Consider the following 16,794-nt stretch of genomic DNA (forward strand, 5'->3'; position numbering starts at 1 on the left):
ATTTCACCACTTAAGGGGTTGAATTTTGAAAATTCTTGAATCGCATTGTATTTCGTAGGTACTTTTTTCAGGATTTATGAACAAAGTTTTAAAACTATAACTCTAGAAATGAAAGGACTTTCTATACAAACTTTCAACCCCTATTTCACCCCCTTCTATTTTTATTTTATGGTCAAAAATTAACCTATGTTTTGCTCCAAGGTCTCATTTACCTTTATAACATAATTCACCATGATCGGTTTAGCCGTTTAGGCGTTAAAAGTTAGATAGACAGGCTTACTTTCATTATAATATTAGTATAGATTTATGCTTGTCTCATTCCAAGATTAACAGCCATAGAGGAGTTAGATATGGAGGTGCATTGCACCCAAATTCACCAACAAGATTATCTGTAGTATTTTGAAGGAGAGGAGGTAAACACATCGAAAATATTTAACACCATTAAATATAATATGTGTCCTTACACTACACACAACTATAAATTTGATTCGCAATACACACACGTGTACATTTTTACACAGACTAATAGTCTACTGCTAAATACTACTAAACTAAATTGTTTGCTAGTTTTTTACACCACTGAGAGTCTGTCAGCTCGGTATGCGTACACGCCGACGCACACATGCACACCAAAGTCGGTCACACACACAACAACGCAGCGCCATTCCGTTGTGACAGCTTGCCGCGTAACGTCGTGTTAAAATGCGGTACTGTGTTGTGAAGAGTTGTAAAAACCATAGTGGTACGAAAAAGAAACGAGAAGGAATCACTTTTCATAGGTAAGTTATTCTTCTAATTATTTATTTTATTTATTAATCTTTATTTGTAAAAAAAAAAATTAAAAAAAAAAAAGAAAACAAGCAAAATAGAAAAATAAGAAGTGGAATAGGAAAGGCGGTCATATCGCTTAGTAACGATCTCTACCAGGCAACCTTAATAATTAATCATTTTTACTTATTTTGATTGACTAGCAGACGCTCCGAGTTTTACATCGCATAATTTCCCTACCCGTGGGAATACGGGTGTATAATATAGCCTATGACACTCACAAATAACGTGGATTTCTATTGGTGAAAGAATTTTCAAAATCGGTTCAGTATCTACAATACCAGAAACTTTACCTCCAATATTCGATTAGAAGAAAGAATAGATCAATTGAATGAGTAAATCGACCAGTGTTGCCATAACTCACATTTTGAAATTGACCTAAATGTAGGGTATAATTTTTCTTCGGTTCTTTTTTAATTATTTCTTTATCCAAACACCTAATTTAGTTAAGTTTTTATTCCTTTCAACTTTGCCCTTGACTGCAATTACATCTGATGGTAAGTCAAATATAATAGCTAAAATGTTAGGAGTAAAATATCGCTTAATTACTGCCGAAACCTTCGACCAGTTAGACATGGATCAGTTAGGAAGATCTCAATCGTCCCAACCGGGAATCGAATTCAGGACATTTCTTCTTTCCGTCCTATAAATACAACGCACATACCGCTGCGTCATGGATCCCGTTACTAAGGTAGTCGGTCTATATTAAAATAATAAGATTTTGTTGTTTGGTTGCTTGCTTGTATTTTTTAATCATAGAGAAATAACTTTTTTTAGGCTATACGCCACATAGTCTTAAATTATGTTATAATTATTTTTCACATTATTTTTAATACATAATAATAGGTATAAACTTCATGGTGACGCCATGGGTTACGAGGCCAATATCTTTTGAATTCGATATCTGATCGAATCCTGAACTACATAAAAGGAATCTTTGTATAATTAAAAAAATCAATGCTATTAAAAAAACTCTTGTTACTTACGTATTGTACTGATTTTCTATCAAAATCAATAATTAAATGAAATTTAAGCATAGCAAAAATAGGACTCCGTTGTCTGTCGAAACTACAGTTGACATCATGTATTTCTTTTAACATTTCTGAGCAACTATTATTTTTTTTATTTTTTTTTCATTTGTTCATACTTATATTTTTTTAGATTTCCAGCATTATATGAAACGTGGAAAAATGATTGGATACAAATAATAAGACAGTCCAGAAAGGAAAGCGACTGGGTCCCAAATAAATATAGTGCAATATGCAGTAAACATTTTGATACGGGAGATTTTTACAGTACCATTAATGGATCTCATCGCATTGTCACCTATGCTGTACCAAAACATGTATGTGTTAGCCAGTAAAACATTGTTTCGTGCTAGAGTTCGAGGATCAAAAACCCTACTCATAATAGTCTATGAGATATTACTTCATAATATGAGTTAGCTACTTTCCATACACTTACAAACGGAGATAAAATACCAGTTGGCGGCTTTAAATGCTGTAGATCGCACCGCAATACATCGGGTGGGTTTACATCCCTGTGTTGTTGATATCCTTGGGACTCGTACAAACGCTTCAAGTCTTCTTTTCTCATACGCACGGCTATGGAACAGAAATACCCCTCCAAGTCTGTGTTTCCTGTTTTTTAAAATTTAGGTATCTTTGAAGCAAGCGTGTCCCATCTTCGATTATATCTAGACTTATCATCGGGTGAGATCAGGGTCAAACGCGATCTTGCAAAAAAAAGTAGTCCAAAATAATAACCAAGGTGACAATTTATCCACTCAATCGTTAGTATCATTCCAATGTTGCTTCGCATCGCTTTGAAAATTTACACCGGCGAAAAAGTAATGAAAAATTCTCGAAATGTTAATAAAATTATCGAATGTCAGCGACCAATACGAAATTATGGTATAAACAAGTTGCTACTATATTTTTTTGATCCAGTTTACATACCGTAACATTTAAACTTTTCACTTATTAGGATGGAAATAAAAGTCCAGTCCAAATGTTATTCTATCGCCATTGAGGTTTGATATATTAGTAGGTATATTTATTATTTCACTGATTGTAACAATTGTAAAAGGATATAAAATAAAAGCTTAACAAATAGATGAAGCGATGTGGAATGATGAAGTGATAAAGATGTAATGGATGGGCGAAACAATACATCCACGCATGCGCGGTCGAGGGAATTCTAAATATGAAATGAATCTGGAATGTGAATGTAGATGGCCTAACCTAAAGTGGGCGAACGAAAGAGTTCGTTCGCCACAATTCCACTTAAATTTATGGTGTCGGGAGATTCAAATTTTTTAATAAAAAACCATATTATGTTGTAAAACGTAACTTTTTTTTTAGTTTTTATATGATACAAGTAATCCAATTCAACATTATGATGAAGCAAGTACGACCAGTGCTTTGCCTGAGGTAGGTTAAAAGTGTTATTTTATGAAAGTCCGGCCGCTCAGAAATTGCGTTTCTGGCAGGTCATGATCGAAGGGGACAAATATGTTGAATTACAATTACAATTGTCTCGTTAATATTTTGTCTCATCACTATAAAGACAAACAGTTGGCATAACCTTGAAGCAGCGCAGTCTAAAATTCGTGTGGCACTCGGGAACTGCCGCGGTAAAGCTATTTTTTATGAACTTTTGACGGCCTCCGTGGCGCAGTGGTATGCGCAGTGGACTTACAAGACGGAAGTCCTGGGTTCGATCCCCGGCTGGGCTGATTGAGGTTTTCTTAATTTGTCCAGGTCTGGCTGGTGGGAAGCTTCGGCCGTGACTAGTTATCACCCTACCGACAAAGACGTACCGCCAAGCGATTTAGCGTTCCGGTACGATGTCGAGTAGAAACCGAAAGGGGTGAGGATAGTCATCCTACTCCTAACAAGTTAGCCCGCTTCCATCTTAGATTGCATCATCACTTACCATCAGATGAGATTGTAGTCAAGGGCTAACTTGTACAGAATAAAAAAAAACTTACGCAATTATAAATACTTATTTGTTTTATTTATGCAGTATTTTTTTTCTTTAGAAAAGAATAAAAAATAAAAAATGTCTTTACATTGAGCTGGAATCGAACTCTGACTTAATAAGTCTTGCCCCTTAGTTTCACACTTGTCCAGTTGAGTCGATATGAAAACGTTGAAATGTGTTAACTTGATGCACGGCTTGAGTGTTAGGTTTGTTTTCGTTACGGAATTTCTTGATTCGGTCGCCGCGCTCAAAGCCCACGATAAAAGCTATGCAATAGCTTAACAATGGATAAATTGCTTGCACAAGTTTTTTATTTGTTACCTTTACTAATATTTTAAAGAGGTAAAGTTTAATGTGTTAGGGGGTATCAACCCATATTCGGCTCACTGCTGAGCTCCATTCTCCTCTCAGAATGAGAGGTTAGGTCAATAGTCCACCACGCTGGCCCAATTCGGATTGGCAGATTCACACACGCAGAGAATTAAGAAAATTCTCTATATGTATGTATGCGGGTTTCCTCACGATGTTTTTCCTTCACCGTTTGAGACACGTGATATTTAATTTCTTAAAATGCACACAACTGAAAAGTTGGAGATGCTCCGGACCGATTTCGAACCCACACCCTCCGGAATAGGAGGCAAATCACTCTGTATATTCAATTAATCAAATATTCTTTATTGCACACAGTTAAAAATAGTAAAACAAGTACTTTTATATGCAATTTAGAATATGTATTAATATATTTATGATTTTATTAGGTTCCTTTGGATGCTACTACAATAATTGAAATAGAGGAATCAGATTTATCAAATAGTTCGAGTTCTTCGAAAGAGGTGCGCTATTATAATGAAATAGTTTTATGAATGTTCCTTATATTTAGAATAAATAACTATTAATAATCAATACAACAAAATGGCTGTAATAAATGCCTGTGTTATATTTATTTCTTACTTTTTAGAATGTCATAGTAGTCGCAGAATCTTCTGTGGATGGATTCATATTACGAGAGTCGTGTCGAGTCTCACTTAACAAGAATCAGATGGACATTAGAAGCTACTCGCCATTAGTAAGTATTATCAAATATCTAAAAAAATACATTACATTTGGGTTAATGATTATTAAAAAAGTTTTGTGACATTGTGTTTTATTAATTTTCATCAATACCTATTTATTAAAAAAATATTGATATTTTTTTTACGGTGCGTGAGAGTTAAATTCATGTATAAAAATACTTTTATTTTATTTTTAAAAACTCATTTATTATTTAAAACAACACATACAAATCGAAAATCCTTAAACGAGTTCCGAAGCAACATTTTTATTATTAATTACTTATTTTAGGTAAAAATTGGGAAATTTCCTTTATCTGGCAACACACCTCGCACACAGCCACCGCACTCAACACAGATAGCTACTGGCCGCCATTATTTTTTTGTTTATACTTCAGTTGTTTCACAGCGAGCGTCCGCACCTTTGTTACGTCTATGACATAAACAGTAAGCTTGTATGTAATAAATAATAATGAGTATGTTTTAAACATATGATTAACTCGAGACCTTCACTTTGAATAAAAATACGTTACACAACAAATTAATAAAAGCGGGTCCGACTTACTGAACAACGCGATACTATAAGAGCTTTATAAAAAAAAACGTTCTTTTTTCAAACCATATTTTATACTTAAACGAGTATACATTCGGTACTAGCCCCTTTTAATTTTAATGTAAGGCGTCCATATGATTGTGCGGTTGACGGAGAATGAAATGAAATGCGAAATGGAATAATAATAATATGGATGGAGTATGCAACTCACTGATTAGCGGGCAGGGAGCCGTATTAGCGCGTCATATTACGAGTATCGAATCGTCTTGTCTCGTTTCTTTACACAGTCCACGCATAAGTTGTTCTCGTTTTTCGAGAGAATGCAATGGATGCTACGAAGGCGTCTATTACTCTCTCTGTCTACGCTATCAATGTAGTGAAAGCTACACGCTTGTTGCACACATGCGCAGAATAATGGCTACTGTTTTTGTAGACATATTTACGTGCTTGGGTATTTATAAAATGTTATTGATTGTATGTAAATCTAGCTTATTAATAGTTATCTAGATGTATTAGTTATGGACCTAACAAGTTATTAGTTAACCCTCTGTCAAAGTAACGTGTAAGATCAAAGATCTAACGCGTTTATAACAGCTGTCTAAAGAATCGATGTTTCATTGTTGCGTTCGTTTTCGCCGCGTGAAGAGCTCCCTAAAATGCCGGTTTGCGCGGTTGAATGTTGTAAAAAACGGTCAACAACTTCTAGTTTAATAAAAGATGGAGTCACGTTTCATTTGTAAGTGTTTTTTTTTGAACTTATTTATGTTTATCTTTGTCATGAAAACTTTACGATTTTTACATCTTTTTGGTTTACATTTTTTTTTTGATATAGATAGATTTTGTCATATAACGGGTAGGTAAAGTGTTTTGGGAGTCAAATCATATTCTGGTATGCAAAATATTTGTTTACATTTTTAAATTTACTTTTTATTTGAAAGTTAAGCAGACCTAGGGTTGCCAATCGTACTATAGTATAAAGTATTATACTATATTTTCGAATATAGTATAAAGTATTATACTATATTCGAAAAAATATACGTAAATAAGTAGGTATGTACGCAAGAAATACTATATTTTTTAAAGTTATAGCGTATCCGAATGTGTCAATCTTATTGTAGTTTTTCATTAATTTTAAAATTAAATGTGAAAATCCATGTGCCTCTTATTTAAGAAAAAAATTATGAAAAATCCAAGGAGTGCCAATAAATATAGTTTTTAAAAATAAATAGACAACAAATAAAATTATATTCGTCTATTTCTTGGTTATTCCATAAAATACTATATTTTCTTTAAGTGTACTTTATTTTTAACAATATTTTTCTGAAAAAATGTTGGCAACCCTAATTAAACATTTTGTAGTATTTTACCTAAGAAAAACACCTGCATATTTGGATTTAAATCAGTTTTAAAGTAAAATATTTTAGTCACATAGATCAAAAGTACCTACTTACCTACCTATTTGCCATTATTACTGATATGCATATGTTTCCAGATTTCCAAAGCACCCTATATTAAAAAATAAATGGAAACACTCTTGTCAAAGAAAATGGCACTGGGAGCCTACTCGCACAAGCACTATTTGTTCACTGCACTTCGAACCGTCTCAATTCCAATGCTTGCCCAATAAACGTAGAAAATTAGTAGACACTGCAATACCGACGTTAAATTTAGGAAACGTAAGTTTTTTTTATTTATTAACCGACTTCAAAAAAAAGAGGAGGTTCTCAATTTGACGAACATTGATAAGTTCCTTAAATATAAAAGCGCTTGGAGGCCATTGGATCAGCTTCCACCTTCACACAAAAAGTAAAACTAAAAGAAATTGTAATGTTATCATCAATTGTAAATTATATTCTTGTATGATTTTTTAAAAAGGGCAACTGTTGAGTTTCTTGCCGGTTTCTTCTCAGCAGAACCTGCCTTCCGAACCGGTGGTAGAATCTTTACAAATAGTCAACTGACGTGTCAAAAGTGCTTGTAAACTGAGCCTACTTGAAATGAATTTTTGATTTTGACGCGTATGTTTTTTTTATGTTTGTTACCGCATAACTTCGTCATTTTTTAACCAATTTTGAAAATTCTTATTTTGTTTGAAAGAGTATACTTCCGGATTGGTCCCATTTAATTTTCATAGAAATCGATTTAGTAATTTTGTGTTAAAATTTTAATTTTAACACAAAATTACTACAACAATAACAAAATGTTTGTAATCTGAAATTACACGTGTAATGTAAAATTACACGTGTAATACCACACGTGGCGACGGCCTCCGTGGTGTAGTGGTAAGCGCGGTGGATTTACAAGACGGAGGTCCTGGGTTCGATCCCCGGCTGAGACGATTGAAGTTTTCTTAATTGGTCCAGGTCTGGCTGGTGGGAGGCTTCGGCCGTGGCTAGTTACCACCCTACCGGCAAATACATACCGCCAAGCGATTTAGCGTTCCGGTACGATGCCGTTTAGAAACCGAAAGGGGTGTGGATTTTCATCCTACTTCTAACAAGTTAGCCCGCTTCCACCTTAGATTGCATCATCACTTACCATCAGGTGAGATTGTAGTCAAGGGCTAACTTGTAAGTAATGTAAAAAATTCGTGTAATTTTTACACACACTCACAATATTTTATTAGTGCGTGTTCTTCGCAATTTAAAATAAAATACATGTGTGTAAGGACAAAAATATATTTATTGGCAAATATTTGTATAAAATCCTTGTTTATTGGTGTTAAATATTTTCTGTTTGAGTTTACCTCGCTCCCCTCATAAGAGGACAGACAATTTTGTTGGTGAATTTGGGTCATATTTAGGTGCGATAAATACAAGTCCATATCTAATAAGTCTATGGGTCTGTAGGAAGATATTATTAATGCTGGTCACTCACCATCCAATAAACTCACATGCCTGCAGCGCTAACGGCTTGACATTCGACAAAACCGATCGCTACCAACACGCCTAAATTAGCCAGTCTGTCCGGCTATTAGGTTTGTTTGGCGACCTGGCAACCCTACGTACGCCTCCGTTTTGAAGCTCTAGTACGTAACACATCTCAACTGTATTAATATCATTGGGTAATCCTAACAAATAAAATATGCCTCTGATACACGAGCCGTGATAGCCCAGTGGACTTCTGCCCCCGATCCCGGAGGGCGATAGATTCGAATCCGCTCCGGGACATGCACCTCCAACTTGTCAGTTGTGTGCATTTTAAGAAATTAAATATCACGTGTCTCAAACGGTGAAGGAAAAACATCGTGAGGAAACCTGCATACCAGAGAATTTTCTTAATTATCTGCGTGTGTGAAGTCTGCCAATCCGCATTGGGCCAGCGTGGTGGACTATTATTGGTCTAACTCCTCTCCATTCTGAGAGGAGACTCGAGCTCAGCAGTGAGCCGTATATGGGTTGATAATTATGATCATGATACCTACCTGAACCCGATTACTGGAGTGCAATTTACAAGTACCTACATCCACAGTATGCAGTGCTAAAGCGTTAGGTAAACCTTGGGTTACCTACTGAAGCAGTATATTTATAGCGTTTTTTAACCTCTACTTATCAAGTGCTTACCCTATTAAAAGCTCTGTGCACGCCACTACCTAAACTATAAACCAGCATGAATTCGCTCGTCTGGATAAAAACGTGGTATTGAACGGAAGAGCGGCAACGTCGCATTCAACGGAAAACTCGAAATTTCATCGTTTTGCTAAATTTATTTGTTACTTTAACCATGAAGGGATAAAGTTGGAAGTTGCTTAAATAATTCATTTACTTTTAGCAACACATGTTAATCGCTATGCTATATTTATTATTTACTCTAACTATGAGGAGATAAAGTTGAAAATTGCTTGAATTATTTATTTACGTTTAAAACAACTTATGTTGAGTGGGATATGGTTGAAAATCGAATGAATTTACTTGATGATAATATTACGTAAAAGACAAGGCAAGGCCAGTTTTGTTGGAACCTTGAACTTGAAATAAATACTGTGTAAATGTAAATAATGTTGTACCGGTCTAGGTCATTGATGACTAGACACGAGTAAAAAAAGAGTAACTAAGTCCAAAGAGTAAAAAAATCTTTTGGGTGGACTCTTCTATAATTAGATCCCCAAGACTGTGATGGACCTGCCAATGCATAGCTTTAAGTAATGTGTACATTTGCTTAGTCGAGGTTACTACACCATTGATGAGTTCCTTAATGATAAAGATGCTTGGAGGCCTTTGGATCAGCTTCCACCTTCACACAGGAAGTAAAACTATAAGAAATTGTAATGTTGTCATCAATTGTAATTATAGGTAATATTATTGTATGATTTTTTTTTTTCAAAAGAGCAACTGTTGAGTTTCTTGCCGGTATCTTCTCAGCAGAACCTGCCTTCCGAACCGGTGGTAGAATCTTTACAAATAGTCAACTGACGTGTCAAAAGTGCTTGTATACTGAGCCTACTTGAAATATATGAATTTTGATTTTGATTTTACATCGCGAAGACAAATCGACCAATAGCGCTAAAACGGAACATCGCTCTGTCTTTCGTTGCGTTGGGATGAAAGAGATACCGATATTTCCGTTTCAGCAGCGCTATTGGTCGATTAGATTATAAGGTAGTATAATCAGTGTTGCCAATTTAGCGACTTGGTCGCTAGAACTGACGACTTTTGCTCATGTCTTAGTGACTAAAATAAAGTTTTGACAAAAAAAATTGTTTAGCGACTTAACTGGCGATTTTGGAGTACAAATTTAAACAGATATTTCCAAAACTATATTAATACTTTTATTTTTTGGCAAATTGTAATTAAAACAACAACATATTTTTCACCTATCATAATATTTCACACCGCCTTCTGTCCCCGATAAAATTATATGTATTGTTCTCCATAAAATCGTGGATCTGCTCCTGGTGGAGTTAGTTTTAGCAACTTTCTAGCGACTGTTGAATACTGAGTTTAATATTTATTATTTATAAGCTACTAATAATTACTGCTAGCAACACTGGTCATCGAAGGTTGTTTTCGGACGCTCTGTAACGTGATCGCTCTGTAAAAATGGGTTCAAAAACAAAAATTGAAAGAAGTTTTACAAGAAAGCGACGGCGAAAAGTGAACCGTCAAATCAACGGAAAGTTGATTTGACGCATAATTATTTTATTATTTTGAAATAATTGTTTTCTCAAGTTTTATTTATAAGCAATGGTTATTTAGATATTTTAGGTAAGTACACGATACTGAAACACGTCTGTTTGTCTGAGTCACAGATTAATCAATAATATTACCTATACAGATGGAGCGAAATAAATACAAAATTCAAAAAGTAATACATTCTCGAGTCATTACGACACGAACCGTCGCATCAGTAATTTTTAATATTATTCAAGAAAAGGACGTCTTATGTTTTTAAATGTTTTAAAAACTGTTTACAAAAACTAAATAAATAAGATGGAGTATTTTTTATTGATAATTATTATATTAATTATGAAATTGTTGTGTTGTTTAAGTTATGCGGTTGTCAAGGAGACGCGTGACGTTTATTTTTTTTAATGAGTTTCACCGGCTTCAGTACGTTGCTTGTAAAGAATCACTCCGGTCTCTCTACTCTATGCTAATTAATAAAATTGTTCTGATTTTGATTTCTGTTTTTTTATGTTTTTTTATGTGATTTCTGTTTATTTATGTGAGTATTAAGAGTGTGCAATATGTAATTTGGTGGTTACAAATGGTTCTGGATCTCAGATTCTGGAAAAGTTAGGAGCCTGATATTTGGGTAAATGATATTTCAAAGTGTTAGCTTCGTTATGACTATACAAAATACACAATTTGTAAAACTTTTCTCGATAGTTTATTTTTTTGAAAAATACATGTTTTGCTCACATTTTGCTTTCAATCTCAGGAAAAGCAAACTTATTTTCTTAAATTTTTGTTTTGTTCAGAAACATAGGTGTATATCTTGAACATGGCCATTTGTTTTTTCGTTATGTTGTTTAGTTTACTTGCAATTAGGTAAAAATGGTTTTCGCGCTCACGTCATAAAATTTGCGTCGCGCGTCAATCGCTCCGTGCTTTTCACTCACGTGAAAGTCATAATTCGGCGTCTCGTTTGCGAATCGAATTTTATTTTTATTCAGTTAGCTAGCGCATTCTGTATGGGGTAGATGTGTACTTGGTTGTGTCAGATTGTTCCATAGTGTTTACGTTGTTTTTCATACTAGGATTGAACAAATTAGTTTTAAGTTTATTAAACATTTATTAAATTCGTTTTAGGTTTTCTAAATAATACTGTGTTTGGTTGTGTGTGTGTTATTTTATTTTATAAAATGGTGAAACCAAAACCAAAAAGGGGTCGCCGAGCGCACAAACTATATCTCAAAGAAGTTGGCCGGAAAATGGGACACCAAAATAAGTAAGTTCCTACCTGCCTATTTTCTTTTTACTCCTAGAAATAGCTTACAATCGAATTATATATTTATTTATTATTAATTAGTACGGTCAAATCCATTTACACTAATTAAAAATGTACATAAAAATGAAAAACAAACAAAACACCACTGTAAAGAAATAAGAAAAATTAAACAAAAAAACGAATGATATGTACAGAAATAGCTCTTAACTAAAGTAATCAATTTTGACGGCCTCCGTGGCGCAGTGGTATGCGCGGTGGATTTACAAAACGGAGGTCCTGGGTTCGATCCCCGGCTGGGCAGATTGAGATTTTCTTAATTTGTCCAGGTCTGGCTGGTGGGAGGCTTCGGCCGTGGCTAGTAACCACCCTACCGGCAAAGACGTACCGCACAAGCGATTTAGCGTTCCGATACGATGCCGTGTAGAAACCGAAAGATTGCCCGCTTCCATCTTAGACTGCATCACTTACCATCAGGTGAGATTGTAGTCAAGGGCTAACTTGTAAATAATAAAAAAAATAATAATCAAATTCAAATCAAATAATTTTACTTATCTATCTAAGTAAAATTATTATCATCATCATCATCATCATCATATCAGCCGATGGACGTCGACTGCTGGACACAGACCTCTTGCATGGACCTCCAAGCACAACGATCTCGAGCCGCCAGCATCCAGCGGCTCCCTGCAACCCGCTTGATGTCCTCGGTTCATCTATAGTATAGCCTTTCTTGATGAGTACTATTTACCAACAAACAAATTAGAAATGAAGGTAGAAAATATATGTCTTTTCATAACTTATTTATTTTAAATTATGTATGGTTTGTTTATACAGTATATTAACCACATCTAATTGTTCTAAGCTTATTAATAAAATTTATTTTCATTAGCTTAAGATTAAGACTAGTTTAAGACAAGTTAATTATAATAATTATTAGGTGTTAAATGACTATTTATATCCTCATTTTTAATTTGTTGTTTTGTAAACAGTACTTATCAAGCAAAGCTGTGGTATAGTCGGGGGTCGACCAACACTTCGATGCGGGGACCCCAGCGTCCATCGGCTCTTCGAACTATGTGGCCTGCCTATATGTCTCTATGAGCTAAGAAGTAATAATAATAATAAATGATTTATTTAGCTGAGTACACAAACAATTTACCTAAATATAAAAAAGAGGAAATAAAAACACAAAAACATAAGACTAGATTAAAATTAAACAAAAATTTTTAGAAAGAGACCACACACATGGTGACTTTGCAAAGCTTGGTTCCCTGGTGTGCGGTCTCTTCTAATTGTTGTAGAAGTAGGTAAATAAATTACAGTTTCTGTACTATATTTTTCAGAAAAGAAAACCACCCGCTCATAAAACTATTGAAAGTGGAACAGTTTCCAATCGCAAGCAGCAGCTTTATCTGTAAAGCAGACGCAGACGATGGCATAGCAAACTTATCAATGATAGCTGAGTCATCGATAACTGAGGTACAGTCGATTATGAAACTGCCAGTCAATAACCCTGGGTGAGTTTGCGTCTAAAATTCAATAGACTACAAGCCCTTGAACAAAAATTCAGGGTTCCCAACTTCCACCCAGATTTAGGGGCAAATAAGTGAAATGGGTTTTTTTTTAGGGGTCTGAAATTTTTAGGGGTATTATCAGGGATTTTTTGACTCTAATATTTTTAAATTATTGCAGATAGAGATAATTTATTTCTTTGCAGATACATGCATTAATGATAATTTTATTTCTTTTTTGACCTAGTGACTTATAACGACATATAATACGTTATTCTACAACCACTCTGAGGCAACTGGCGGCAATTTTCATCGAATAAATTGTTAATATTCATTGTCAACATGTGTGATTTCAAAAAATCTGAATCTTCAGATAAAGACGTAATATTTTGTCTGTATTAAATATAGACTTTTGAAACATATTACAGCATATTATTTCTAAATTATTATGAATTTATATTTTTTAGGGGGACAACTCAATAATTAGGGCGATTATAGGGGATTTTGACACAAACTTTAGGGATAAATATTATGGAGAGTTGGTAACACTGCTGAAAAATTACCTGTGAAATGAACCAATGTGAATAACGCTTAGAAGGCTGTTACTATATCAAAAAATAAATCTAAGAACTAGCCGTCATTTCTGAGCGGTACAGTGGTGAGGACCCGCTTTTTTTCACTCAAAAAGTTCCTAAATCCCGACTCGGCAAAATAAATTTAGACGAAGAATGTCTTAATAAAAGTGTTAATAATAATTTGAATGTTCACTGTAAATAAAGTAAATAAATTATTCAAAATGCCCGTACGCTCCATCTGTATATTATTGATGAATCTGTCAATAATTTGAATATAATCTTCACTGTAAATAAAGTGCTTAAGGTAAAAATTATTTAAAATGCCCCCGAAATTGAATAATACTATATAGAAAACAACAAAAGCATAAGCTCGAAGTTAGTAAGTACTTAACTAATAATTTTTAATGAATTTTAATATAGGTACTTATTTTTAATAATAAATATCGACCTATACTAAAGCCGTTTTTGACAAGTACTGTTTACCAACAAACAAATTAAAAATGAGGGTATAAATTACTAGGTAGTCATCTATCACCTAAAATAATTAGGTATAATTAACTTGTTCTTAATTAAATTCATGAAAATAAATTTGATTATTAAGCTTAGGACAATTAGATATGGTTAATATATTTTATATAACACTAGTGGACCCGGACCTTCGCTTTGACTTATGTGCACTTCTTCCCTATCCCTACTCTACTCTACTCTACCCCTACCATACCCTACCCCTTGCCTCTTAAACGTTTGTATGGGAAATAGAAAAGAGTTGTTTTTATGGTTTTCCCGGCAATTATTCTAATTTTTCTCACCTTTTAAACCTTCCCTATAGGTACCTCCACGAACTTTTGAAGACCAAGATAAGATAAATCCTTTCAGCCGTTCTCGAGTTTCAGCGAGACTAACGAACAGCAATTCATTTTTATATACAGGGTGATTCGGTCTTTAGTGCGGATATTTTTTTTCGTGGTTCTGTATCATTAATAGAATATAAATCTACAAACAGTTCGATACATTTAATGTAATTTTTTTTTTAATTTATGTCTCTAAAATAACAAAATAATGTACATATTATTACTAAACAAGATATATTCAGCTTAAAAGTGATCTGGTGACGTCCTTTAGGTATCAAACGAAAATAAAATAAACGCACAATAGGGTGACCCTAAAATTCTGTTCAAAAGTAAATAACTTTAGCTAACGATAATTTTGTTATTTTTGAGTTAAAAAAAGAAAGAAAAAATACGTGATCATTAAATTTTGTTTATGTACAAAATATAAAAATATCCGCACTTAAAAAATTTTCTTCCTGTATATAGATTTTATAAACAAACCATACAATAAATAAGTTATGAAATGACATGCGTTTTCTACCTTTATTTCTAACTTATTTGCTAGTAAACAGTACTCATCAAGAAAGGCCGTAGTATAAGTACCTGAAAAGAAAAAAAAAAAAAGAAAAAATAGGTATTAAACATTATATAAATGTTAAATACCTATTTAGGTATTTAACATTTATATAATGATGTGTCAAGTTCTCAAACACAATTATTATCTTAATGTAAATTCTCGTAAGTTTCGTGGATTTGGGGGGAACTAGATTATAAAAGGTTTCTTTCTTGTTATAGTATGCGCATTATCATCTGAGTCGTCCGGTCATAAAAGTCAAAAAAGATAGGAATGTGCAGCGCGCCTACCTGCGCACCCTAATTATCGATAAACGGCTACCTGCGCACGTGCTAATGATGAGTCAATAATGATTTGGACGATTCTGATTGGTCGGTTTCTAATGTAATTGCATTGCGTATTTTTTTTGCTATAAATGTGTTTACTGCAATTAAATAAATACATTCATGTGTTACTCGTTGCGCACTATGGATACTAATATATAATAAATTTGGCAGAAGACGAAGATTCTGATGATGAAGACTCAGATGAAGATTAATTTTATTTAGTTAATAATTACCTATATAATATGAAATATGTATTATATTAAATCAAATATTGTTAATTTTTTTTAATTTTGTGAACAAGATACGATAATAAACTTTACTTATCGATAATATGTCTTTCATTGTTACACCCTTCACTAGACGGCTCCATAAGACCCATAAGTGCAAGCGAGATAGATATAGAGAAATGATTTATGGCCCTAAGACTCAGTTGTTAATGCTATTAGTATAACAAAAATTTTAATTTAAATCAATAATAACAAAGATGGCCTCCCAGACCGGCGTCGGTTGGGAATATACCTAACTGTAAGAGCGGCAACGTCGCGTTCCAATGTAGGGCATTTGAAATTGAAGCTAATTTTTATTCCTTGGATAGTTTCGGTTTCGGAACAATATGCCTACCTGCATGAATAAAGGATTTCGTTTTAGCTAATTGCTTATTAATTTTTGTTCACACTCAGTAGGTATGATAACCTTAATTATGAAACTACCTATAAGTATGTGATACCTATGTGTAGAATAAAAAAGTTTTCTTTTATAGACATAATCAAAACAGCGAGTATCAAGAAAATCGAACATTGCCTCAAGAGCCCCAAAAATTGCCTCAAGAGCCCCAAACATTGCCTCAAAAAAGGATAAGAAGGCCCAATCCATACATCCAGCCTCAAAAGCCTAAAAATGTGCGCCGAACTCGGTCGAAAAGGCAAACAAGACAGAAAAAAAACAGCAAGCCTGAAAAGACTCAAACTTTGCCTCAAGATCCTCAAAATTTTCCTCTAGAGCCTCAAAATTTTCATCGACATCAAGTGACCATTACCTCAATGCGTGGATTAATGAAAATAGAACCAACGCAAGCTACCTACATTTATCCTACTGTTTTGAATCAAGCAACAGATATGACTGATTACGTAAGTTACATCATCATTAACAACCCAAATGCGGCTCACTGTTGAG

At 33.9% G+C, this 16,794-nt stretch overlaps 1 protein-coding gene and 1 long non-coding RNA gene across 21 annotated transcripts in view; one reads left to right on the forward strand and one right to left on the reverse strand.

Moving 5' to 3' along the window:
* The window catches only part of LOC112051008 (uncharacterized), a 118,962-nt gene that overhangs the window by 76,613 nt on the left and 25,555 nt on the right, over window positions 1–16,794 (forward strand). Inside the window, exons 1-5 of one of the 20 annotated variants that reach the window (XM_052890373.1) lie at window positions 620–779; window positions 1,990–2,173; window positions 3,192–3,260; window positions 4,572–4,646; window positions 4,772–4,879. The exons of 17 other annotated variants lie outside the window; for them this stretch is intronic. In XM_052890373.1, coding sequence (XP_052746333.1) covers window positions 703–779; window positions 1,990–2,173; window positions 3,192–3,260; window positions 4,572–4,646; window positions 4,772–4,879 — 513 coding nt within the window. In that variant the 5' untranslated portion in view covers window positions 620–702. Of the gene's footprint in view, window positions 1–619; window positions 780–1,989; window positions 2,174–3,191; window positions 3,261–4,571; window positions 4,647–4,771; window positions 4,880–11,606; window positions 11,806–13,148; window positions 13,323–16,381; window positions 16,749–16,794 lie in introns of those variants that run through there. 2 more of the 20 variants (XM_052890375.1, XM_052890368.1) reach the window with 2 other exon arrangements.
* On the reverse strand, window positions 5,087–6,072 carry LOC128199695 (uncharacterized). The gene is made up of 2 exons (XR_008252269.1): window positions 5,428–6,072; window positions 5,087–5,295 (listed from the first exon to the last, which is right to left on the reverse strand). It is a non-coding gene; the product is annotated as an uncharacterized LOC128199695 (long non-coding RNA).

This window comes from Bicyclus anynana, chromosome 27 (assembly GCF_947172395.1).
Source record: "Bicyclus anynana chromosome 27, ilBicAnyn1.1, whole genome shotgun sequence".
Taxonomy (NCBI): Eukaryota; Metazoa; Arthropoda; class Insecta; order Lepidoptera; family Nymphalidae; genus Bicyclus; species Bicyclus anynana.